Source organism: Balearica regulorum, chromosome 6 (genome assembly GCF_011004875.1).
Source record: "Balearica regulorum gibbericeps isolate bBalReg1 chromosome 6, bBalReg1.pri, whole genome shotgun sequence".
Lineage (NCBI taxonomy): Eukaryota > Metazoa > Chordata > Aves > Gruiformes > Gruidae > Balearica > Balearica regulorum.
The window spans coordinates 9,130,572-9,157,364 of NC_046189.1; the positions used below are offsets into that span (position 1 = coordinate 9,130,572).

At 44.7% G+C, this 26,793-nt stretch overlaps 1 protein-coding gene across 10 annotated transcripts; it reads left to right on the forward strand.

Moving 5' to 3' along the window:
* Positions 1 to 892: 892 nt before the first annotated feature.
* Positions 893 to 26,792, forward strand: NAB1 (NGFI-A binding protein 1). Of its 10 annotated transcripts, none has more exons than XM_075756191.1 (9): positions 893 to 1,188; positions 6,373 to 6,541; positions 6,779 to 7,612; positions 13,257 to 13,390; positions 14,395 to 14,446; positions 20,756 to 20,866; positions 23,187 to 23,328; positions 24,529 to 24,654; positions 25,803 to 26,792. In XM_075756191.1, the coding sequence occupies exons 3-9, from the start codon at positions 6,794 to 6,796 to the stop codon at positions 25,892 to 25,894; spliced, it is 1,476 nt and encodes a 491-aa protein (XP_075612306.1). In that variant the 5' UTR covers positions 893 to 1,188; positions 6,373 to 6,541; positions 6,779 to 6,793; the 3' UTR covers positions 25,895 to 26,792. The 10 variants fall into 10 exon arrangements, with proteins under 10 accessions (XP_075612306.1, XP_075612305.1, XP_075612302.1 ...); XM_075756187.1 differs by having other exon boundaries at positions 896 to 1,188; positions 6,373 to 6,545; positions 24,529 to 24,678; XM_075756184.1 differs by having other exon boundaries at positions 896 to 1,188; positions 24,529 to 24,678.
* Position 26,793: the final 1 nt, after the last annotated feature.

The window sequence follows — 26,793 nt, forward strand, 5'->3', positions numbered from 1 at the left end:
TGGGGCGCGCGGCGTGGAGGAGGAAGGTGTTTGCCCCGGAGGGTGACGTAGGGTGCCCTGCAGCCTGGGTGACGGATGACTCGGGGCGGCGAGCCTTCCTCCCGGGGGGTCCCTGGGCGGCGGGCCCGACGGCGTCACCCGGCCTGCGGAGCGCGGCCCCGGGCAGCGGTGTGGCTGGGCACCCCTGCGCCCCGCGGGGAGGGCAGCCCGGGGCGGGCCCGGCCAGCGAGGTCCCGCCGCTTGTGCCCGTGGCGCTGCCCCAGCCTCTTACCGGGCCGTGACTTTACCGGTGCGTTCTGCCGGAACGGCTCGGGCCGGGCGCGGCGCTCCCCGCACCGCTCGCTCGCCCGTTCTGCCCCCGCCAGCCGCCCCCGCCCCGGGCTTGTGCCCGGACCCGGCAAGGGCTCTGCCCTCTCGCCTCACCGGCCCGGCGGGAGCACCGGCGGCAGCACGGCTGGGCTCGGCCCCGCCCGGCACGCACCTCCGCGACCCCCGGAGCAGCAGCAGCCCCGGGGTGGGGGGTGGTGGCGGCAGCTCCCGCCCGTGCGAGCGGAAAGTTTGAAACCGCCTTTTCCAGCGGGGCCACGCGCTTCGCCCTGCCCGGGGGGGCGGCGGGGTGTGTGTGTGTGTGTGTGTGTGTGTGTGAGGCCGGACCCCAGCGCGGAGCCGGCCCGGGGCTGCTCGGCCGCGGCGGGGCGCGCTGCCGGTGCCGGTCTCGCCCCCGCGCGGCGACGGCCCCCGCCAAGCGCTGCGTCACGCGGCGGCCGCGCGTGGGCGGGCGGCGGAGCGCGCGCGGGATCTCCCCATGTGACCGGGCGGGGCGGGGGGGGGGGCGGTGTGTGTGCGGGGCGGGGGCCGGCGGCGGGGCCGGGGCCCGGGGGGGGGGGCGGGGGCGGGGGCGCCGCAGGCCGCTCCCTCCCGCCGCCCGCCCGCTCGGCCTCTGCGCACGGCAGGCGCGGCCGCGACGAGGCGAGCTGCGCGGGGCGGCCGCGCGGCCCCCCCGGCGGCAGCGAGGCGGTGGCGGGGACCGGCTCGCCCACCCGCCCCGTCGATGGGAAAGGAGGAGCCTGGGCCGGCGGCGCGCAGGCGGGGGGGGCGCTGGCAGGAACTTCGGCGGGGCTGAGTCTGCGGCGCCGGGACGGCATCGAGGGAAGCCCCGGGCAGCCGGCGGCGGCAGCCTACTGCAGAGTACGTGCGGGACGGCCGGGGGCGGGGGGGCGCGGGGCCGGGGAGCTGGGGCAGCCCGGTCCCGGTCCCGGCCCCGGCCCCGGCCCAGCGGAGGACGGCCGGAAGGAGCGGGCGGGTCGTGCGTGGGTGATTCCCGGAGCAATCCGGAGCGGGGGGGGGGGGACGACGGGGAGTGGGCGGAAAGTACAGAAACGTCCCTGCCGTGTCTGCTGCCGCGGGGGGGCGGCGGGGCGGGGGCGGTGGGGCGGGACGGATGAGCCGGGACGGGACGGGTGGGGGCGGTGCCCCGGCAGCGGGCTGCCGGCTGTGCGCGGGGTACCGGGGGGGGGGCGGCGCTGTGGTACCGGCCTGCCTCCCTCCCTCCCTCCTTCCCCAGGCAGTGCGATGCCGTGCCCCTCCGCGGCCTCTCCCCCCGCCGTCCCCCGCACAGTGGTTCAGTTCACCCCCTCCCTCCGCCCGCGGCCGTTGGTGGGACGTGACGGGTTGTCCGGGCCCGGTGGCTCCGGGCGCCGCCGGCCGGGCCGCACCGGACCGGACCGAGGGGGAGACCGCCCCGCCTGTCCGCCGCCCGGGCACCCGCGCCCCTCGGTGCAGCCTTCACGGAGAAGTCGGCCCCCGGGGAGGCTTCCCGCGGGCGGTTACCGCCTGCCGAGGGGTGCCGGGCCCCGGCCCGGGGCTGTTCCTGTCAGCGCGCTCGGCGGCTGCGAACTTGGTGTCGGGACGGCGGGGCCGCCTGCCCGCCTGTCCTTTCCTGCGCGTCGGCTCCTTGCCGAGGCCTGCCCGGGGCCGGCGGCCGGGTCCCGGCTGGCATGCCGGGGCGGTAGGTAACGCTCCCCGGGCCGGGCTCGGGTGGGACGCCGGCACCGAGCGGGGGGGGAACCGTGGAGTATTCGGGCTTTTTTTTTTTTTTTTTTTCCCCTCCCCTATTTATTTATCCTTACGCGGTATTTTTTTGCACGTTTCAAGTTTCTTATTAGTAGCGGCGAGGTACGCATCTGTATTTGAATGTGAAAGTCACTTAATAGGTTGTGTTTTGGCACATCTCAGAGCTAGACAAGACTATTTAATTCGCTAAGTCTCGCTTCTGCAGCTACATGTAATTTTCTTCTCCTGCTAAAAGTCCTTTGGAAACGCTGCAGAAATGTAATGAATATGCAAAGCAGCCAGCTCTCACATCCAAATCCGGTTTGTCTTCAGAGACTTTTCAAAACGCCCAAAGTGATCAAGATATATTATGAAATAATCACTTTTGCCTAAAATACAGGAATGTGATGTTTCGCACTTTCTCCTTGTGCGTATTCCTAATTTAATTGGTGACAGCTCAGATATAATTCACCTGAAATGAAAATCTCTAAAAATCGGTTAGGGTTGCTCAATTGCTCTTTACTTCTAGCGCAACCTTAAAAAGCAGGAAAATTGCTAGCAGAGTCCCTGCCCTGTGCTGACATCCCACAACTCCCGAGTTTTCCTTCTCCCGGTACTTCACCCACATCGACCACCTGCTTGCTGCTGCCGCGTATCTTCCTGCCACCTCCGGGGAATGTGCGGCTTTGAACTCGGACCAGGCACGATGGGAAGAAACGGGTGTTTTCCCGGGGTTAAAGATGTTGTGCTGGGCTGCTGCCGCCGCCGGTTGTCTTGATAGCGGGAGCCGGTTGCAGGAATAGGTTGTGATTCCTGCACTGATTGTTTACAAATATTTAGTGATGCTGTGTGGTGTCTCTGTGGTTGTTGTTTTCCTTTTTCCTAGGAGTTATGTTTGTGGTCAGAGTTCAGGTGACATCTAGCCTTTGGAGAGGAGGGCATGGTGCCTGGGGTGATAGATAGGCAGTGGATGTGAATGAGGTAATGTGGAAAATGAGAATGCATGGTTGTGGGTTGCAAAGCCTAAGCAAAAATCTAACTTGTGATTTCCTGGTTCTTCTGTGGCTATAACAGTATGCAACCTGGCATATATTTTAAACAGCTTTTTCTGTTACGGGGAATTTCCTACCTTCTTTGTTTGTTCTGTATGTGAAAAGTGTGGAAGACAGCTACTCTTCCCTGTGTGTTCCCACACTGCTTACTGGTACGGACGATGAGCAAAGAAGGGGGAGAAGTAGCAGCTCAACCGCCATCGCCACGTTCATGTATTCCTGCAGACCTTCCCATGCCAGCTTCCCCTTCCCGCCTTTTGCTGTGAAAGGGTTTGCAGTTGGCCATACCTTAGAAGATCTGCTTGCTCGCTCCTAAGGCAGCAGATTGTTCTGTTTAGCTTCTTAGGGTTTGCCTGAGGATGTTACCAGGCTGTTACCCTGAGCCGGGTTTGTTTGGGAATGCAGATTAGAAAGCCTAAGACTTACCGAGCGGGCTGCGGAAGAGGGGGAACACAGGCGGTGCCCCAGGGTCTTGCCCGAGGTGCTCTCCCCGGTGAGGAGCATACGCCAGTCTCCTGGCTGTGAGCTTGCCCCATGTCTTCTCGTTGTGTAACCCCTTCTCATGCTCACCCTTTGTCCCAAAAGCACGGTCCCTCCTGCACTAAGAAAGAACAACAACAGTGGGGGAAAGCAATACTTTAGGTCTCTTCGATACAGTTTAAAGGTCACCTGAAAGATGTGTGGTGCTGAGACGCGAGTGGGCGTGCTAAGGCTTTGCCGTGGCCGGGTAGGTGGGCAGAGCCAGGCAGCAACACCGATGCCGTGTGTCCTTTGGGTTAACGGTCTCTTCTGATTCGGGCACTGCTGCGCTGCTTTCTCAGCAAACCATATTTGCTGCTTGTCCTCTTCCTAAGCCTCGTGTTCTCCTCCAGGTCGACTAGGTTACCTGCTTCCCTGGCTTTGTAGGCTGTGAGCTGAGCCGAACCAGTGGAGCGGACTGGTAGTGTCTGGAAAAGCAGCGTAGCTGGAGCATGGTGAGGTTGTCTTGCAAAGGGGAGGGAACTTCTCCCTGGTAAAAGTTTAGAAATACTTGGGATGTCGTTGAGGAGGAACTCAGTTTAATGAGAGGAGAAAAGAGGTCAAAAGGAGGAATGTTTGAAAATGTCTTCTCTGCAGAAATTGGTAGCGATCTTAAGTGGAAAATTTGCATGGCCCTCTCAGGAGTTACTGTACTAAATTTGGAAAACAGGATTGGTCTTTAAAGCACAAAACAAAGGGATTTCAGTCTTGCTTTAAATGCAAATCGCAACGCAGCCTGAACTGTGGACTCACTACTGACGCCTCCATAGTACATATTAATCCAGTTTTATCTGTCATGAGGAGATCTGTTGATTAGAAGCCTCTAGGTAAAGGCAGCTCGTGGACTGTTGCTGCTCTTCCAGCCTGTGGGCTGGAAAAATGAGCTCCATGCCTTGCCTGGAGCTGCTGGGCTGCGTGTAATTTCAGCCACTGTCCTCGCAAGATTCAGTTTAACTCTCTGCACAAAGTCCATTTATGTAGATTTATGTAGATTTTGTGCTAAGATGGATGACTTTCAGAGCAAACGGGTATTCTTGTAACAGTTATATAATTTATAGTATTGATGGTAGAAAGTCAACATCATTTGAAATGGGAGGGTAGGAGCAGTGTACTGAAATGCCACTAAACCGTAAGATGTTTGTTTTGTTTGTCTTGTCAAAGTTTGTATGGAATGGGAGGATTTTTCTAAGAACTTCTGTGACGTAATGACAATTTTTAAAATACTGAATTATGTACCGTTTAAAGGATTATCTTAAGTGATTATCCTCATTTTCCTTGTTGCTGCTCACATCTTTGAGTATAGACAGTACTCGATTGTTTTTTCTGCAATTGACTGTTGTTTTTGAAAGCTAAACTGTATTTCTAAAATACGTAGCTCTTAAGTGTTTCCACTTTCGCCCTGAGTTCCGAAGTGTGGGGTCTGTTAGCCCTTGAGCTCACCAGCAGCTCCTTGGGGAGGCCGCTCAGATCTGAGCGGCTATTGCTGTCCGTTCTGTTTCACAAATACCAGCGTGCAAAGAATGATACATGCAGCTGGTGGTTTTGGTTTTCGTTATCGTATTATTTTTTTATTATTTTTTTTTTCCAGGGCTCTTCTTCCTGAAGAGATTGTTTGTAGGTATCCTGTTGCTGCCACGTACGTTTTTGTAAAGTTTCTGTTGGCCTCCTTAATTTTATTTTTCTCTAGTAGAGTTTAAGCAAAGTTCTGTAGCAAAAGCTTGATCTTTCAGATGCCTCCTGAGTAGAAGCTGAGTTCCGTTTGTTACATGTGTACATTTATTTTGAGTTGCTCAAAAAAACCTGCCTATTGTAAAAAAACAATATGCAAAAGTGGATATTGTAAAAATAATTTCTGCCTTAGTTTTACTTTTGATTACCGGTCTCCCAGTGCCCCTAAGCATACAATATATTCTTGCATCGGAGTTTTGGGGGGAGGGAGGTTGCACATTATTAAAACAGTTTCCCTGCAGTGTGTGCAAATTGTTCCTTAAGTGCTGATTTTTAGGTTACTACTGTGTGTGTTTTAAAGTGCAGTGTGATAGTAGAGCCAGAGTACTGTTAGCAGACTAGCTCCATGTTTTACTCCTGTTACTTTCCCAACCAACTATAAATTAAATGCTTTAGACCTTATTGATTGGTGGTTTAGCTTAATACAGTAATACCGGAAATTATCCGCTTGTAGTTGTGAAAGCCATCGTAGAGTGAAGAGGGGTCTGTGTGAGATCTTAGAATTCTCTGAAGAGTTTATTATTTGCGGGATAACTGTGGATAATGGGTTTTATGAAGTTGAAACTTGTGCAGATGATTTTTTTGCAGCCGTGAGGGTCAAATACTGCTGCAGTTTGTCTGTTGGGAGCCCTTAGAGCGCAGTTGCTGTATTGCTGAATGGTATTTCATAAGTATCAATGACATGCAGGCCCGTTTGCAAACACAACGAGCAGGTGAATTCAAAATAACGTTTTAACACTAGACGTGTTGGAATCCATTGGTATTTTTGCTTTGTCTGCAGATGTTGCCATAATTAAGATCAGCAGAGGCATTAAATCTTCTTTTATGTGAAATGGGGAAAACTAGAAATACTTGGTTCTGAAACACCCTTTTACTGATCCAGCTTCATTAATCCTCAGGTTCTGTGATGTGCTCCTTTCTTCTTGCTTTCCTCTTAGAGTCCTCCACACTGCTATGGGGGGAAATGATTTGAGAATTAAGAAGAATCTATACTGATGAGCTTTTTTTTTTTTTTCTTCAGGGTATCAAGTAGTCAGTAGTTCTTCGGAGTGTTTTGCGATCATTTTGATCTGAAGATATAAAAGAGAGTCAAGTAGAAGCAGTGAGCAATATTGAATGACATTCTTGGGAACAAACATGAAGTGGGAATGCTGAAAACAAGCTGGCTTCATGTTTGAATCATCTTTTTTGTAGGTGCATTTTGCAACTATCTGCTGATTTGTTTTTTCACAAATGTTTCCATTAAGCTAACTAGTCAAAAAATAGAGCTATCGCCCCTTTTTTCACTTCCATACGTGTTCTTATATTGAGAGAAGGAAATCCTGTCCTCTGAGTTGACAGTCTTATGGAAGGATGGGCAGTGGGGGGAATGCATCTGGGCAGCGGCGTTCTGGTGCTCACCTTCTCTCTGTTTTTACTGTTCGCAGGTTCTGTCATCCGTGATGGCGTCAGCTCTACCCAGAACCCTTGGGGAATTGCAGCTGTATCGAATACTACAAAAAGCAAATCTCTTATTCTACTTCGATGCCTTCATTCAGCAGGGTGGCGATGATGTCCAGCAGCTTTGTGAAGCGGGCGAAGAGGAGTTTTTGGAGATAATGGCTCTGGTAGGCATGGCTAGCAAGCCGCTTCATGTCCGAAGGCTGCAGAAGGCTTTGAGGGACTGGGTCACAAACCCTGGTCTTTTTAACCAGCCTCTCACCTCCTTACCGGTCAGCAGCATTCCAATATATAAGCTGCCGGAAGGATCTCCTGCGTGGCTGGGAATATCCTGCAGCAGTTACGAAAGGAACAGCAGCACCAGAGAGCCTCACCTGAAGATTCCAAAATGCGCTGCCACGACGTGCGTGCAGAGCGTGGGCACAAGCAAATCCGATGTGGTGGGGAACTTATCGCTGCAGAGCGGCAGTGAACCGAGACTCTGGCAAGGACACCACACCACAGAGAGCGAGCACAGTCTTTCCCCAGCTGACCTTGGCTCTCCAGCTTCACCAAAGGAAAACAGTGAGACCCTGGATGCTGCCGCTGCTCTGTCAGTTGCTGAATGCGTCGAACGTATGGTTCCCTCCCTGCCCAAAAGTGACTCCAATGAAGTCAAGGAGTTACTGAAAACAAATAAGAAACTGGCAAAGATGATTGGTCACATCTTTGAAATGAGCGACGAGGACCCTCACAAAGAGGAGGAGATCAGGAAGTACAGTGCAATATATGGCAGATTTGACTCGAAAAGAAAGGATGGCAAGCATCTCACCCTCCACGAGGTAAAATCCCTTGAGCGACAGTGGGCTTCCTCCCCTATTCCTACACTTTTTACGACATGCTGTTCACAGGGTATGCTTTCTGTACGGGCACTTCTCACTGGGTGACGGGAGTTGTGTGTCCTGCAGGAGCCCTAGGCAGTCCTGCGCTGGGACAGAAGTCTTGGGTGCAGAAGTACGCTGTCCTGGGTGTGTGTGTGTGCACTGATGACTTCAGCTTGGTGTCATCAGACTGCTCGGGTCATTGGTGCGGCCTGTCAGACGGGGGGTTTAAACGGTTTGGCACTGAAATATCAAACCACTGTTGCACTGAGCATGGCCCTTGGGATTCTAGGCATTCGGCACATTTTCAAAGCAGTCCTGTCTTGATATTCCCTGGCGGCTTTGAGAGTAGACTGGTTATTTGGAAGATTAGTAACTAAAATCGCTTGCGTCTGGTTACGACGCTCTGCTGTCTTCCCTCACCTTGAGACCCTGCTCTGTAGCTTGTGCCCTTGAGGTTAAAAGGATTCTGCTGATGAGGTCCCTGAGCCCAGTGGGGTGGGATTTTTTTTGTGTTTGAATTGGGATGAAGCTTAATTATACAACCTGTGGGGTTTTTTTGGGCACAGTTGTCCTAAGCTCATCAAGTGAAGTGTAGACTATGTGAGGAGGAAGGGAAAGGACCATCTCCAGTATTGATGGGTGGCTGTAATTTGAAGGTTTGTCCTTTAATACCTGCATAGCATCTGTTCCCTCTTGTCCTTAAAAGCCCATGCGGGCCTCCTTCACTTCTCTTCTGGCATTCTTGAGGCTCACGCTGCATGTGTTGTAATGCAATAGGTGTGTCTGTGTGGGGAATAGTTCCCTAGTGCCGAAGTACAGTACAAGAGGAGAACAAACATTAATTCAAAACAGTGCCAAAACGCTGTTGATAGGAATGCCACATCAGCATTTTCACAGTTAACAGTGATTGCAAAACTTCAGTTGGATTTAAAATTTGGCATATAAAGCTTAGCTCCCAAAAGGAAAGGCAATGTTTATGTTACAGGAGTGCCAAAAAAACTGTACTGGCTTTAGCCTTTTTTTGCTTCAAGAAGAAGTTTTGTAGGTGTGTGATCCATAGTGTAAGGCTAGGTTCTCTTTATGCTTCTGAGTAGAAGGGCAGAAGGAAACAAGGCGTATTTCTTTACGTTTTTGTTTATATATTTACATTTAGAAGGCAACTGCACATCGCCAGCAGTGACTTGACTAGGGCTTTTACTACAGGCTGGGGAGACGCTTCCAAGGGAACTTGTCAGTAGTCAGCCACATTTCTACCACACGGTTTTAGTTGTGCAGCTTTCACTTACGCACTTTGTGGCTTTATGTTGAACACCTATAATCTATGAATTCCTCCACTGTGCAAGAACAGATCTCGTCTTACCTCCCTGACCTTGTGGAAGTCTCTCCCGTAGCAGAACAAGTTGCTTATGAGTTGGAGGCGGGATTTGAAAGGATTAGTTGTGTAGATGCCCTGTGTACGTTGCTGCAGAGTCAGGATTTGGAGAAAGGGGGTTCTCCCCACCTGAGGATGGAGGCAGTCAAGGTGTACAATGGGGGCAGCCTGTGCGCTTTCGCAGTCTCTCTCTGGCATAGCAGCTGCAGAAAATACTCTGAAGTCTGGGTAGACTTCTTGTAGGATAATTTCCTGGCATCCAGCAGCGTAATGGGAGGTGGGTGCCGGGGGCAGTTTTTGTGTCAGGCTCAGGAGCGGCTCTGCGAGGCCGGAGGGAGTGGATAGTGGGGTAGTAGTTTGAAGGAGCAGGGTAGCAAAGAACTGGAAGAAAGGATGACTGCTCTGCCTTGTTAATTTTTTTTAGTACTGCACTACAGATCTTTACTACATCATTGTAAAACCATGTTTAAAAATGGAATGAGAGCATGGTTTGGCTTTAGGAAATATTTCTATCGCTATTATGACTAAGGGCACAAGATCAAAGGAGTATGTGGTTGACTTATGCCTCACTTACGCATGTGGGGCCTCGCTGAACTTGATGGGAACTGCACACATGCAAGCAAGAAGAATTTGCTCATAATTGGTTTACTGTTTGCTTAAAGAGGCCGGATTTCACAAAGTTTTGTCTTGAACAGTTTTCTCTCAATTTCCATTTTAAAGCAGAAAATATACAAATAGTAGCAATGAGACCATTTTTTTGTTTTATAATCTACTAAACCAGAGTTTGCCTTTTGTAAACTCAACTTTAGTGGATTTTTGGTTTTGATGGCTTAAACGATTTGCTGCTCAGAAGAAAGGGCCTTAAACAACCAGGGAGGTAAGTTTCTGCTTGTCCAGAGACTGTTTCTGCACGTGTTAATACATTCCAAGGCTGTCATTCTGCCTTGCAGTTCAAGGTTTCTCCTTGCAGCTGGCAATGAACAGCTGAATAAACTTCACTATGAATTTAAAAAGCTTAAGTAGTGGTTAGCTTAATGTAAAGATCAGGGTATCTCTGACTCCTCGAGCAAAGTGGAGTTGCATGCAAATTAAACTCAAACTCGATGGAATTATTAGTGGTGAATTAGTGAGAATATTCTCTGTTTCAGTATGAACACTGGAGCGTCTCAGGGCTTGAGCAGCCGTTAGAGGCCAGTGGGAGCTGCAGACACTGAGCTGCTGTGGAAGTGTGTGTGCTATCGGTAGGATTATCTGTGTGAGGCACTCAGCTAGCATAAAATCTGATGCAGAATCTTTCAAAGACGTCCCAGAACTAATAAATCTGTCCTTAATCCATCCCATTGTCTTGGTATTGCACAGCTTTTCAAGCGCGGAGAGCACTTTAAACATAAAGTTGGACTGGAGGAGGGATGAGTACAAGGCATGCCCTCAAACTCAGTGACCCATGCGTGCTTGAGTCAGATTTGTAATTTGCATGTTAGTATTTCGGTGCTTTTCTAGGTACCTATAAAAACAAAAAAAAAACCCCAAACACCCAACCCTGTTTACTAGTGTGAGAAACAGGAATAAGAAATGCAAGTAAAAATTTTTGTCGAGCTTGTCTTCCTTTTCTTTTGCTGACTCACCAAAACAGTAGGGCTTGGTATTTAATTACGTGGTTTTTAGTGGGGGAATCTATGAACCCCATCAGATGGGAATATACCCATCCCTCTCCGTGGAGCCTGTACGGTTATGTCGATCATTAAGGCTTTCAGCAAACAAAATCTTTATTTTTAGGCATGCAATACTTTCTATCTGCAGTATTATGCCTCCTGAAAAGGCAGGAAGCCATGATGCACTTCAGTAAGTCTGGATGTGACTTGAAAAAAGAAACCAAGAAAAACAAACAAACAAACATTTGGCTTTTCTCATATATTAGGATAAACAGCATTTGCCTCCAACTACCCAAAGCATTTTCAGTCTTCAGCTCTTTGCAACCTTTCAATACTTTATTGAGGGATAAAAAACATCTCAAATTATTTTGTAAGCATTAGCCATGTTATTCATCCTCTGCAAAGTAATAGCTATCACTGTTCCAGAAATTAATGCCTGCTTTGAATGGTAATTCTTTTCACCAGTGTTGTATTAATCTTTTATTTTTGTATCCTTCCCCCCCCGCCCCGTGTTTTTTCTGAAAAGATAGACATTGTAGAACAACTGTTCCTGACTAAGGGGTAACAGTTTGTTATTTTAGTACGTTGTATTGTAGGCACATAATAACCTAGAGATGTTTCACAGATTATACCTAAACTTCCCAACCTTGTACATCTCAGAGATTTTTTTTTTTGTGTGTGTGTCTGTACAGAGACTAAAGGATCAGGCAGCATACCTAGTTTGCCTGTTAAAGACATGTTTACGCTCTGATTAGCATTCAGGTATCGCAGGAAATGCCCTACTTGGATCAAAGCCTTTTATGCTAAACACAGGAAAAAATGCTTATGAAATATTAGGAACAGCAGTTCTGTGTGAGGTTTTACTAGAAATACTGCATGGGCACAGGCTGCTGAGAGAATCTCAGCTCTTCTGATACATGGTTTTTCAACCTCCCTGGAGAGCAGGTGTCACATTAGGCAATTATTATTTTTTTTTTCTAATGTGGATGACGTCAAGTACTGCGACAAAGGACAACATGGTTGTGTGTTCGTGTCTTATGACAGCTTCCATCCTTTGGGGATGGAGCGTGCAGCGTTTTGGGCGAGTTACTGGCCTCTGTGATATAATTCACAAGTAACGTTCTGCAGTGTGGTAAACAGCGGAGTAAAGGAGCAAGTTTCTTAGCCTGCTCCCAAGAGACGCCATTTAACTGCAGACCTGCCAGTCTGTCCGCAGCTTCACCTTCCGTCAGCTTCCATGAAAAGTGCTTCTTGTACGAGCAGTGGTTTTGGTGTCTGATGTCACACGTGTGCGGTCCTGCCCATCCTCAGCCACATCGCCCTGCGTGCTGAACTGCGGCCGTTCGTTGAGCTGCCAGGTCAGGGCTCGGGGATGGCACATCTCAGTCCAGCATGAATATGCGGACTGTGCTGTGGAAAACCGAGCTGCTTTGTAATATTCACTAGCCTGAGACACGCAGAACATATTGTTGACGTTAGCAGCAAAGCTTAGGCTGTGCTCGTTTGTGAGAAGCCAAGCCCATTCAAAGCAGCTTAATTTCCAGAAATAAAGAGTGGAAGAGTTGTGGGCGCTTTGGAAAAAACCACCTGTAGTATTCTGTTGGCCTCTTGCTGTTGTGCCTCATTACAAGTGCTGGCTGTTCTTCAGCTGAGGAAGAAGTGGAAAAGTCTCTTCAGCCCCTGCTTACTGTGGAAGGAGCAGGGAATCTCCAACATCTTGGGTTCGGTGTTTCCCCTTGTGTTAATAACTTTGCTGTCTGTGCTGTTGATCGTAGGCTTTTCGGACAGCACTATTGCTAGGCTGGTGTAAGTCACGGCAGTATCACCACTTCCTATAGGCTTCTGAAGAGCATTGCGAAACCGTTTTGAGCCTTAACTTAAGGCGCTTTTTTTTCCCCCCCCTCTCTGTGAAACTATTGCCAGCAGCAGAGGCACTAGGAATGTGTCCCGGCAGGCTCAGGAAAACATCCTTGAAACAAGTTACATTTGATTCATGTCTGAAGATAGTCTTCACAAACATGAGGGTGAGAAACACAGCTAAAAAAAGTTTAATCATTTCTTAAACCATCACCTTCTACAGAATTTATGCTGTATTCACCAGGGAAAGCCATCTGTACCCACACTGTCAGGGCTTTTTTTTTTTTTCTTTTTCTTTTCTTTTTTTTTTTCCCCCCCAAGTCCTGGGCATATTGCGTTTATAAAAATAGTATTCCCTCTATACCAGGCTTTGGGAGCCAAACACTGTGAACGTTCTGAGCTACTGTTTTATACTGAGATTTAATTAATGCTGGGATGAGGCACAAGCAGCGCACATTCAGAGTGCCTTACAATAATGTTTTACTTTAAAGGACATTAAATGCACCAACTACATTTATATCTTTTCTCTTCCCAGAGGCTTACCTGGCTTGGTAAGGGTACAAATAAATTGAAGAAACCATCCAGGGTTTAGTATACGATTATAGGTAATTTTACTTGCCATTGAAATTTTTTATTATTTCAGAAGAACAGGTACTTTTACAAGCACAATGGGTGAAAGTATGCTAAATCATGAATCCCTGTTTTTGTGTTTAATTTCCAGCTAACAGTTAATGAAGCAGCCGCTCAGCTGTGTGTAAAAGATAACGCGTTGTTGACCAGGAGAGATGAACTCTTCGCACTAGCTCGGCAAATCTCTCGAGAAGTTACGTACAAGTATACTTACAGGACCACCAAGTAAGGTTTTAATTAACTCAAAGGACCTTTACTTCCAGGGAACTAATCAGTCTGATAGCATTTCTTTTGACGCACTAGAGACACTTTCTTCCTGCTCTTTAGCTAGCAAAGTGCTCTTCTGAGGAGGGTGGGAAAATGCTATTTAAGTCATAAAGCTTTTAAACTGCTAAGATGTAGCTGTCTTGAATTACCTTTTTACTTGCTCTCTAGTTTCCCAGATTTTGGGATGACAGTGTGTACTGAGAGGCATCTGAGAGGCTGGCATTTCGAGTGTTTGAGGCATTTGTGTATTTCAAGGTTAATGGCAATAGGCAGAGTAGCCAAAGCTGCTTAATGTATCAATTATTTTTCTCCATATACAGATTTGGCTTGTTAGCTTCCAGGGAACAGAAGAGATAAGGTCGTAGGGAGTGGCTTACAAACTTGCTCTAAAAGAACTGAAGCTGAGTCCTGATTTCAGTTGTTACTGTTCTGTTAAATGAACTGCCCTGATGAAAAAAGGAACAAAGGCTTATCAGCTTTTAAATAGGATTAAAACTTTAGAATTAATAAATACGATTGAAAGTTTTGATATTTTCTATATATTGTTTTTAAATGTTAGCTCCCTTATGTACAGTGCAATATCCTCTCAAAATACTTTTTCCTACTCTACTTGGAGCTTTTTATGGTTTTCCTTGGCTCCCCTTTCTTCCATAGTGGTTAATATAAACATACAGCCATTCTGGGGGAGCAATGCCAAAGGCATTTCTGTAATTCTCTGTGCTCAGGTAGCTCTCCTTTCTGTTCGGAAGAAGAGCGCATGAGTCTCTTGGCACTTTTGAAATCAACACAAGGTACTTGAGTGACACTTAAACTGCCAAGTCCAAGTGAATCAGAGGCTTTTTCTGTACATCTCGCTTGTTCTTGCCTGATTATTTTTTTTCTTGACTCTGTTTTTCATGATTATTTCTGATGGTGAGGGATAATGCTCTGTTTACTGATGGTGTACGTATCTTCTCTTCCAGATCTAAATGTGGAGAACGGGATGAGCTGTCGCCAAAGAGGATCAAGATAGAGGTACGGTATTGTGACTCCTGTATTTTGACCTATGTGTGCAAAAATTCACTTTTGTTTTGAAGGGATCTGTCTTAAGGAAATTTGTCAGGAAAACATTTGACAGACAGTTGATGGGTGTGAGAGAGAGAGGGGGAGAACATCACCATCTCTGCAAATGTAAATGCTTGATGGAGAAACCTGTAGGAGCAGGGGTAAAGAGTAGGATTTGCTTTATGGTAAAGTTACTCTGTGTTTTGCACTCTGAATGAGTAGGAGGGGGAGGAATGGAACTGACTGACTTCCTGTGGTGGAATAAGCTCAAGCGCTATAGGAAATGTCTTCCCGTAGGGCCTCCTGCTTTTAAGTCAGTGTGAGGTGGGTTTTTCTTAATTTGCTTGAGTCAGCTTTTGATCATGTCCATGATGCAGAGCTCTGGGTAAGGACTGATGTCGGAATACTAGCCATCTCTGACTACGCTATAAATTATAAAACTGTTCCTACTGAAAAGTCAAAAGCTAACTAAAAGCTGTGTTAAAGGAGTAGCTGCTGCCCAAGCATTCACACACCATTGATGGTGTCGCACACACGCACACTTACTCGTAGGCACATTTCCTCCTTCTTCAGGCTCGACCCTAGGTTTCCTGCAGCAGAGTCTCAGGTGTCGGATTTTATAAAATAATTTAATTGAAAAGTGCAGCAGCAGGATCAGCCCGGACTGGGTGCTTCCAAAGGGAGGGACCCAGAACAAAGAAATCCCGGGGCAATTACACCCAAGGGTCCCATATGCCCACTGCTCACATGCTGTCCATGCGTCCTTTAGTCCAGTGGTGATTTTTGGTCTGGGGTCTTCTAACATCTAATTGGATGATTCTTCTGTCTCCAGGCAGACAGGCTCTTATCTTGTTGACTTCCAGTTTCCGCAGTTTTCCCTGAAGGTTGTAGCCTCCTTATCTTCTGGTTTGCACTCCTTGTGCACCTGCCTTTGCTGGTGGAACATGGAGAACTGATGAGTCCCAGACTTGGAAAAACACTACCGAGACACTAGTGTGATATGAAAATACTTTCCCATACTAAAAGACTAAACACAGCACTGTACTAGCTGTTAGGAAAACTACTAGGAAAATTACTGAGAAAAATACCTCTATCGCAGCCTAAAGGCGTCAGCAAATCTAGCCACTCATGCTAAGTAAAGCTAAGCAAACAGCACAAATACACTCTATTATATCCCTAAGTAATTTATTCTAATTAAAACCTACTTATTTCTGTTAAACAACTAATATCCCTCAACAGCTGTATATGTCAACACAAATGGTTGTGCCTGTAGATATTAATTTACAGTTTTTTGTAATTGTTTTTGTGTAAAAAGCACATGTATACATGGCTAATGTATATACCTGCACAAGAAGTTGCTTAGGGGGATGCTGTGAGTTTATTTTTAGGAGTGCAGGAGCAACATACATGTAGTTTACCTCCCCCCCCCCCCCCCCCCCCCCCCCCAGTTACCACTGCTGGAAAGTAAATTTGAGGCCTTTCAAAAAGTCACTTAAAATTTTTCAATTTTTTTTTTTTTAAGATTATGTATACCTATATACCTCATAAGAATAGCAGATCTTCTTTTTTAATGTATTTTTTCAAACAAATTACCCATATAACAGTGAAACAGTATCTAATTCATCCTTAGTGTTGGGGGGGGGGGTTATTGTACTGTCTACTCCAAAAAGCATAGGTTAAATGTGCATTAGAATGTAAGCTAGGCCTTAGCTAGATTTCTGTGTGGCACAGATATGTGATATATTGTTTAACTGTAGAGGAAAGTTTCAACATATTGTGGAATGCGTTTCTCATATGTAACTCAGTCTGTGATAAATGATGCACCGAATGCAAGGCTTTCATTTTTTCAGTAGTGTGGTGCTTTGTCACCTGTACAAGGGCTTTTCCTGGGAGGCAAACCCTGGTGAGAGCGGTTAGTTTTGAAAAGGCAATTATGAACACATATAGAGAAGTTAATATTTTTTATTTATTGTTCCATCAGTCTGTGTACAGTTGTAGTTTGAGTTTACATAATACAAAATATACACGTGCATTGAGGATTTACTGGTAGCTTTGATAAGTCGGTAATGTCATTTACATGTGTTAGGATTTGCTTTGACCTATGCTTGTTCTTTGACCCACAAAAAAGAGCAGGGAAAAGCTGCATTAAATGATTTTTATCTACCTTCACCATTACCTGCCTTGACCAGCACGTTGCAGGATGATTACTTGAGTCTCCCCTCTTTTGTCCAGTCTAGTCTTAATTTATAAGAGCTGGTGGGGAGCTGCTGTTCCTCTGCTTGAAATAGTATTTCACTGACTATTAGATTTCAGCATTAGGAAGTTTTTTCTTCATTCAGTAGTAATTGATGATGAGCAAGTATCAAAAATGACATGCTGCAAGGGAGGTGCTTTTTTCCCCACAGGATCGTGATTGAAAGAAAAGTAAAATTAAAATCCTAAAAAACACAGGCTGAAACTTTGGGTTTTTTTGGAGAGCAGGAAATTTGGACAGCCTTAGGGGATGTGTGTGCTCTTATTTTCTGCATGGTAAAGTCTTAAGAGTCTGGAAGGCCTGCTTTCTCTAGACACTCTTTAGCTCAGTAGTTGTGAGAAAGGATGCTTGCTTGGTTTTCTTCTTATCTAAATCTACCAGTCATATTTTAAAATGCTTGTGAAAATTTCATGTCCTAACTGTACAAATAACTATTTCAGAATAATTTTTTTTCCCAAAATAAGAAACTGAAAGTTAAACTAAAGGGAATAATCTTTCATTTGATAGCATAGTATTATTAATTATGAAATGACCAGTGATGTTATCAGCATAGATGTCTTTTTCCGTACAAAATCGGGAGTCTTCTAAGGAGTAAACCATTACATCAGTGCATTATAGTTCTGAGGTACACTGTAAATCATGGACTTTTCTTCAAAGAAATAAAAAAAAAGATGCAGTATTACACAGTAGATCACTTTTACATGTAGTTTTTTTGGGTTCTTGGGGCTTGCATTTGAAAAAAAAAAAAAAGAAAGAAGGTCCTTTTTAGTAGGATGTTTGGGGATTTAGGGGGGGTGTTTGTTTTTAGAAAGGCGAAAGTAAAAAGGAAAATGGTAGCAAATGCTGCAGATTTTTCCTGCTGATTAAGAATTCCTTATTCTGAACATGGGTGCCTTTTTTTGGTTGTTGTTGTAACTAGCTCTTTTTCTTTTTTTTTTTAGTAAAGGTCATTTTGCCTTTCTGTTTTAAGGCACCATTCTGGTTTGATTCACCATTCCTTTACCCATTAGTCATTATTATCTCTGCAAAGCGTGGTCTAAAATACTAGTGCTTGAATTTGTAAAGCCTTCATACCCTGTTTGCATAGTGTAAAAGATTACTTAAAAAAAAAAAATAGGTAAGTTAATTTCCTGAAATATAACAACACTTAAAAAAAAGCTCCAGAGAGACTCTGAAGGTCACCCTTGAGCAGAGCTGTGTGTGCAAGCTGCACACTGCCGGGGTACAGCCACCATTGTCAATTTATCCTCTTTGTGAATATGAACCTCACACGAGCATTACAAAGAAACAATATGCTGTGAATTACATCAAATTACCTGTAAAAGCCTTTCTCTTCCCCTGTGAGCTCTCCCCCTCTTATTCGTAGAGTGGGTGGGCGAGCTGTGGGAGTGAAGTGTAGAAAGGAGAAGGGGAAAAAATTCCAGGCAAATGACAGACTAAAGGTGTGGAGGGAGTGAAAAAGGGAATGGAGTGAGTTGGGATTTGGAAGCAGACGATAAAAAAGGGGTTGTAGTTCCTAAATCTGCTCTGGACAAAGAGCAGGCCAGGCGAATCAGGATGGAAACGGTGCATCCTCCTGCAGAACAAGGATTATTCCCGCATAGGTGTTGCGGGGCGGGGGCTCCCCTTATTTTGTCATCTTCTGTGACTCAGTACCAGCGCCACTCAAAGCGACGAGCTGTTGTGGCACCAGCTTAGAAAGCAAAACAAGTCACAGGTATATCACGCAGAAGTCGCGGAGGGAGAGGCTACTCATCGCTGCTGCTTTGCATTGGGGTTGACGAGGTTCCCTTTTAGAGTCAGCGCAAACAGCCAAGAGAGCAGAGAAAGAGAGGTTTAAAAATATTCTTGCTGTCTGTGGTATAAAGGAATTGTTCAGTGTGTCACTGTCTCCGTTCAGCTGAAAGGGGTGGGGAGAGCTTGCGAAAGCTAATTTCACAAAGCTCAGTGGGAGTTGGGGGGCATGGGCAGGAAGACCTGAGCGGAGGCTGCGAGGAAGCGTCTTGTCTTCCCTTGGTGCATATGGGTGGAGGGAGAGGAGAGGAGAGAAAAGGCCCACCTCCACCATTGCTGAGAAGGTTGAAAAGAAAACCAGTCGAAGTGTGGGATTTGTGTTTTTCACAAAAACAGCAAAAGCAGTAGAAGCTACTGTTTGCATAGGAAAAATGTCATTAGAGGGAGCGAAAAAGCACATGTGGGACTGAGAACATCTGCTGCACAAAGCCGCTTGAAAAACAACTGAGCAGCAGCATGGCAAAACAGAAATGCTGCACTGCATGCCCGGGCCCTCCTGACCGCAGAGGGAAAAGAAACCTGCAGGCAAACCTGGTGCAGAGCAGGTCGTGCCTGGCCCAGCCTGCTCCTCCTCAGCCCTTACCCACGGGGCAGCAGGGAGGAGAGCAGAACAGCCGGCAGTGGGGAAGGGCTCCGGGAAGGTGATCCAGATCTGCATCGTCATCCGAGAGTTGTCTGCATGACTGACGGGTGACAGTCACAGCGATGGGCAGCCCGCCCCACTTTTAGGAAACAGCCGTTGGTTTTGTGTTGGCAAGTGATCACAGATACGTTATTAAGAGCTGTGTTACCTGTTTTGTTGCAAAAATAGGATCCTGAGTGATGGGGTTTTGTGTATTCAGTTTTTCATCTTCCTACACATAATCGTTCTCCTCTCCCAAACAAATTCAGGTCTGACTATAAAATGGTCAGTGTATGGAAATGTACTGCAAAGCCTTTGTTTCTAGAGGATGAGGTTTTGTGGCGATTTACCTGGTTATGAAATTTTGCATACCTATCATGTTTATTTTTTCCCTGAGGGAGTATGTTGGGTGGATAAAAGCAATATGCAGCGTTCAGACAGATAGTGGGTTGTTTTTTTTTCCCTGCGCATAAGGAATAGCTTTATTGGCATAACATTGCACCGAGGGCCTGGCCACCTGGCATGGGTCTGGCCACCGCTCTGTGGGCCAGCGGGCAACCTGCCAGTGGCATGGACCTTGCAGTCCTTCCCCTGTGGTTTTTCCTGAAAGATTGCTTTTCTTGTTCTTGGGCTGTAAGCCGTTTGTCCAGCCATTGTCAAAAATGTTATTATTTACATGCATGTGCCTCTAGAATCCACAAGGAAAATAGACCTAATTTGATGTACTTTTGATACTTGGGTCTGCGGATCCTCGGTGACAGATGTCATTGTTTTCGGGTTTGGGTCTGCCTGAAGATCTCTAGTTTCCTCTCACATATTTAAGAGTCACCTATACTGTGCTTTTGTAAACATTTCTGGATGTTCCTCTATTTTACATGAGCTTTCCTCATAATGCCAAGCAGGATAAATTTCTCATCTTGAACCTTTGCTTCGATGATTAATTTATTTTAATGGGAGTCTGGCAGGCTTTCACAGGAACTTTATTTGCTTTATTGGTACATATGCAAGCTGCAAAAGAGATTTGCATGTCATAAGCGTTTGAGACTGAAAGAATTATTGAATCATGATTTCCTATAGTATACAAAGTCTCTGCTGCCCTACTTTGAAAATGGTGATATTTCATTTTGTGATACTAGTATAGGTTCTGTGTGAAATATGTTGAATTTCAGGAGGCTTTGCTCACTTTCTCAAGGTTAGTATATCCAGCTGCTCAGTTTCTCGACTACATCTAAACTTGATTTCTTAAGAATCTCCAAAGCTGCTGTATGTAATGAGTGACAGAAATCATGGGCCTAAATTTGCCTGGCAAGGCTGAACGTAAACTAGTTTAATGTCAGTGACAACAGTAGTCTGGATTCACCTGAAACTGTGAGAGATGAGATATGATTATCTGTGTGTGCCATTTTAGATACATAGCAGTTGTTGTAGAGGGGCTATGTGTGTTATAGGCACAAACTTAAATGAAGTGGGTAGCATGAACATGTAAATTGCAGTCTAGAATTTTCACAGAAGTTCAGGAATGTGTTGTTTGTTTTTACTTTTGAGTATACAGAGAGGGTGAAGAAAAATCAGTAATATGTCCCTCTTGGTGTTTGGTTTCTTCGTATAGGATGGTTATCCTGATTTCCAGGACACAGTCCAGACGCTCTATCAGCAAGACAAAATGCCTCTTGCTTTGGCTAAAGGAAAGAGTGAAGACTCAACAGCTCTTAATTCCCAGGTAAACCAGCTACACTACACTGAATAATACAGGCCATGTCTCTGTACGTTGATTTTGATGTATTGTTTTGATGACTAAAGTAATTACTGTCAATTTTCAAAGGCTACCTTGCTTAGCTGTGATTGCATCACTCTTAATTTGGGTTTACCTTGTGACACTGTTCTGAGACAGTGCTACAGCTTTGCCCTTGTTAGTTCCAAGGAGGTAAGGTCTATCTAGTGTAGTAGGCTTGAAAATAGGTGATTGCCTGTTGGGAGCAAGTAGGGTACTACTGGTACAGTATGTGCTGTGTTACTTGCATTATTAGCTATAAATAGAAAGTTCAAGTTACTGAGTCTAGAGGAATAGAGTAGGCGATCTTGGAGTCTTCAGTTCTCACATTTCTTGTAAGAAGAAAGGCCAATATATTTAGGAAATAGTGAACCTCTGGGTCTGAGACAATAAATTGCCTTTCTAAATAACATCTAGCCTGGTAGAAGTGCCGGGTTTTCAAGTATCCAGAAAGCTTTTTTATAAATGAAGACAGGTTTCCGATTCTTTCTTTGTCTTTTCTGTAGTGTATTCCAGCCTTGAGGCAAAATACGCATCTCCTACTGCCAGTTGTTGCCAAGGAGGGATTTCATGCTAAGTTGCAACAAATTTATTTTGTATAGCTGATTTGGGCAAATGTAATCACCGAATTTTCACGTAAGATTACATTTAGGAGTTACACTCCTGTTTACTGAGACTAGATGTGTTACCCTGTCTTTTACCTTCTTCTATTGCAAAGTAGCGTACAGTCATAGAAATCCGTTCATTGTGGTACATCAAAAAGCAATTATGCTGCATGTTCTGATGTCACATAATGATTAAGTGAACTTGATTTTTGCAAGCTTATTTTCATCTTGTATACGCTTTAAAGTTTTCATTGGTCACTACTACCTAACAATGGACTAGACATTTATTTTAAGCTTCAGTGTATTTTCTGTGGTGATGAGAAGCATCGTTGAAGTCTAAAATTCTGGGTTTATCCCAATTAAACAACAAAGATGGCATGAGTGAGAAGTGGTTTATTCTTTTTAAAAATTATTTTACAGTTCAAAAGTTGTAACAGCAGTGACAGAATAGCAAAGTTAAAGCACGCTTGAAAGTAAACTATTTGAAAGTAGTTTCTTTTTACTTACCTCCCAAGGCCAAGCTTGAGGTGTCAGCGTTCTTCTGCAGAACCTGATGAGCTCTAAGCCAGAGTAAGGAAATACCAGTTGCGTCATTACCCTGCTGTCAGGGTCATCGCTGTGCTGGAGAAGCTCAGATTTTGCTGGTCTGTTATGCTGTCATTGGGTTTGTGAATTGTTGAACTATACTGAGTAAGCAGACTTTTTGTAGGAAGTCAGGGCTTTTGCCATCTCCCAATAAAAGTTAAGTGCTCTGCAATTAATAGGCCTCTCTATTAGTTGAAACAATTATGGCATTACCTGCAAGAGAAGTGAATGTTTTCCTTTCAATCGTAGATGTTAAGTTTGTACGCTTTCTGTTCTTATGTTCATCGTGGCTCTTCTAAATCAACTTTCTTGACTTGTGATTTTCTTTTTATTTTTGCAAGATGCTTATTTACATTTTCAAGAACAAGATTATATTGAAAGTTAGAATTCTCTTGGCATTAAAGTCAATGACAAACATTGAGACGCCATTTCCTCCCACGTTGCACTGCATTGTTTAATTTCACTCTCTAGAGGTGTATAGGTCTTGTTCTTCTTCTAGACAGACATTTCACACCTTTATCCCCCACAAACATACTGTCATCCTACACTTTCGGAATGGCAGATTTTTAAGCTTGTGTAGTGCTGTTTCCTAAAATAAAGATTCCAAGATGTCTGGTGAAATCTTGGCATAAGTTTTTAGCAGATGTTGCCATTGCTCTTGGAATACTTTGTGAAGGCATATATTTGAACAGAGCGAACTGGATAATTAAGACTTTTTTTGCTTTTCTTGCTTATTCTCTTCACGTAACCTACAGTCCTAAAGTGCAGAAAGTGATTTTTGTGTGTTTTCAAAGAACAGAATTTAACGTTGCATTTCTGGGTGGATGAACTACAGCAGCTTGCATTTTAAGTATTCTTAAGTGACTCAGATGTACAGTATGAAAATCTTTATGGGTGCAAAAATATTTTGTTTGCTTGGTACTTTTGAAGAAACTGTAAAGCACACATCTGTACATATGAGTCAACAAAAACCTATATCTAGGCTGTTAGTCTTATCATCTGATATTGTTTTTTTCCCTGTGTTTTGACTCGCTATATATATGTATATAGAGAGAAATTTCTTTTTGCTTTATTTGTAGTCGGAAAAGGTGATGGCAAAACAGATGGAGTTTCTTTGCAACCAGGCTGCATTAGAGAGACGTCTTTCCACAGGGTGTTACAGACAAAACTCAGAGGAGCACAGCCCCAACGGCATGTCATTAGATAATGCTGATGGACAAGGTACGGTAGCTTCCAGGCATGGCATTGCTGCCAGCAACTGCACTTGATATTATGCAACCTTTGTCAGTGGTGTTATTTATCTGGTATAGCACCAACAGAGCACTGAATGGACAAGACAAGATCTCTGCCCTGAGGTGCTTACAGTCTAAATAATGCAATCAGATGTACAGTCAGATTCTGCTCTGTTACTCTAATGTGTACAGGCAGACTGCTTTCCCTATGGATAACGTGGGGAGGGCAGAAGGTAGGGTGCACTACTGTTATCGAGGGCAGAACTTGGTTCAGGCTTTATCCTAAGTACAGAAAACAGAGCAGAATCTTGCATTTCATCTGTGTTCTTGCTTTGTGGAAATTGAAAGTAAAGCAGATACAATGTAGCTGGTACCCCTTTTGTTTACCTGTTTGTGTAGTCTAGGAACAGAACCAGAGGAGCTGGCTATGTAAATTGCTGAGTTCTAAGCAGATTCTAATGATGTTCTTAGTAGCTTGTTATTCTTCAAAAAGCTTACAGTTTTGTGGTTATCTCTTTGATTTACCAACTGACTATTCCTTAGCTTGAATTAATTTTAGGAGTGTTTGTTTTGTTTGAGCACTTTCTGTTTGGATTTCTTTTTTTACCGTTGTGAAATGAAACAAAATGTTATAAGCACAAGAAATACAACTGGAAGTTCTTGTATTTGTTTTTTTAAGAACTAGTTTGTTTAAGGGAGGGGAAGAGAAGCAGTAGAGGGAGAAACTAAGGGAATCAATATAAGTAAGCATAGGTTTTCATTTGTGTATATTGGTCAAGCAACGTGGTACACAAGTGTACAGGAAGAATAATTCGTGTGGATCCAGCTCTTCTTGAAAGTGCAAGTTTTCTTTATACCCTTTATCCACTGTGCAGTGGGAGTGAGAATTTTTAGGCTCTCAAAGGGATTGTGCAGTGGGAACGGGAATTTTTAAGATCTCAAAGGATTTTTTTGAGCAGAAAGAGTTGTTGTTTTGGGGTTTTTTTTGTATGGCTGAGTGTGCCTTCCCATCAGTGCCTGTGGAATAGCATATTTACATAAGCCTTGTTTTGCTAGAAATCTTCCCTGATCCGCTGGAGTTTAGGATATACTTTCGCTGATAGAATTATAGTATGTCTTTAAGTCTCTGCCTTTTTTTAATATTGCTTTGCTTTTAATGCCTCAGTGTTTCACTGTGAACAAATTCCAGGTGAAAGACCTCTAAATCTCCGAATGTCAAATCTGCCAAGAGGACAGTTGCAGCACATTTCACTTGATGGAGAGCAGCATGTTGGAAAACCTCTGTGTGGTGATTTGATCCGGCTTTACCCCAGTGGTGAGGCAAAGTCCCAGTCCTCGGGTTAGTGCTGTCCCTTGTAAATTACCCAGCATGTCTTAAAAGCCTGTGATGCACTTACTAATACATGAGGTCTCTGAGTGAAGAAGCTCATAACTCAGCCGGGCATGCTTTGTGTGTAACCTTTTAATCAAGGCTTTGGACAAAACTTGGAGTGGAATAGTGCTTGTTAATCTAGAATTAGATTGAATGCTATTTGGAAAAAAGCTTAGAAGATGCAGTAACTAGCTTCAGATAAGCAGGTTGTAGCATGTGTCTGTCCTCAGAGAGCAGTATTGACCCAAACTGCTGCTGTTAAATACTTAAGTTGCTGTCATTGTAATGCAGTTTGATTAGAACACAGCTTCACTCTATATACAGGAATCACTTTTTTATAAAAAGGCTTTTTGTTCTGGATTATAAAGACCTAACACTGTTCCCATACTCTGAACCAAATCATGCAGTGTGTCTTTTGAACTGGGTTAGCCATTCACTGACTTCTGCTCACTGGTAATCTTGTCACGTACCTCTGGCATTGGGAGAAACTCATTCCAAGTTTGATAGAAGACAGCAAGAGAACCCTTTGAGAGATCTATATGGGTGATTTCAGTTTAATACTTGGCGCACTGAGATAAAGCCAAGAATTCTTGAGACTCTCGCAACTTTAGGGAATGATAATAAAATCCCATCTGACTTTGGAAGATGCAGTGGGTTATTTGTAAGACAGGATGCAAAAGTAGTTGTTTTGAAGACTGGACGGATTCTTGCATCTTCCTCTTCAGTATATCACAGTCTTAGCTCACCTTTTTTACAGTTTGTCCCAATCCCAGAAATAATTCAGTGAAATTTCTAGTTGGGGATTTTTACCAGTTCCCTTTCAAAATGCAAGTGAGGAGTGCATCTCCACTAAGCCCTGCTCCCGGAGAGAATGGAAGTAAATCTGTGGTGATTACTCCGCCATCACTGCGGTGTAGCTGAGGTGATTCTAACCCAGCTGGGTTAAAGCCCAGTAGGAGGAGGCAGAATAAATTGCTTCAACTGTTAGTATCCATATGGTTCACGGACCTTTCTCTTGAATTAAGAACAGAATCTATTTGTTTCCAAGCAGTGTTTTAACATCTTTTTTTCTTTTTCTTTTCTTAATGCAGAAGGCCTTGGTATTTTAAAGGATTTTCCTCATTCGGCTTTTAACAACATAGAAAGGAAGGTCATAAAAACAGAACCTGAAGACACAAGATAGTCATTCTGCTCTGGAAAACAGTGTCATGGTAAAGAATGAAACTTCACAAGAGAAAAAAAAAAAACCAGCCTTAATAACCAGTGTTGCCTCATTCAAATAAGAGATTTCAATAGCCAAAGCCTAAGAACTGGTACAGTAATCTGTGGAAACAGGAAAGCAAGAGACACTGCAAACTAAAACAGTAATACAGGTGGATAAACATTCCTGTAAAAGTGGTTTTATAACGTGGGAAGGTTCACAAGTTAATATTGTGGGTCTTCATTATTTAAGAATGTATTATGTATTTGTATAACTTATCAAAGTAAATCTAGATGTCGGGACATGTATCGAGTCCAGTAGATGTGGCTACAGTTCATTTTACTTGAAATTTCAATGTCTACTTTAAGTGTACCTAGCGTAGATATGGTTGTTAAACATTTGAATTAAAAATCCTTGGAGAATTAGGAATGCGAACCTTGTGACACAATTAACAGCAAGTTTGCGACAATATTTGTAGAAAAAAAATGGAAAATGCATAAAATATTTCATGGTTTAAAATGTTATGTGGATATAGCATTTGATAGACCTAGACCCTGATTCTGTATTATAGCGGACGTACTTGACACTTAACTATCGTTACATCACTTTCAATGGTTTCAGCAGCCTTTGTGTAACACACTTACAGCGTAACACCTACCTACAGTTCAGGAGTGTAGAAAATGCCAGTTAGAGTATGGAAGAGTCCATGTGATTGGCTCCCATTTTGTTGGGGGAAAGCTACAGTTTGACGTACTGTAAAATTACCAAAATCTCATTTGGTAGGAAACCCAAGAGACCAAGTAGCATGGACAGGGCTGCAAAAATTGTGATTCAGACGATTATAACTTTTTGGACTTCTGTGTGGATTTTTTTTTTTTTTT

Coding starts and splice junctions, on each gene's coding strand:
- NAB1 (XM_075756187.1), top strand. CDS start 6,794: ATGGCGTCAGCTCTACCCAGAACCCTTGGGGAATTGCAGCTGTATCGA. Junction 14,447..20,755: donor CAAAGAGGATCAAGATAGAG/GTACGGTATTGT, acceptor TTCTTCGTATAG/GATGGTTATCCTGATTTCCA. Junction 23,329..24,528: donor AGATAATGCTGATGGACAAG/GTACGGTAGCTT, acceptor AACAAATTCCAG/GTGAAAGACCTCTAAATCTC.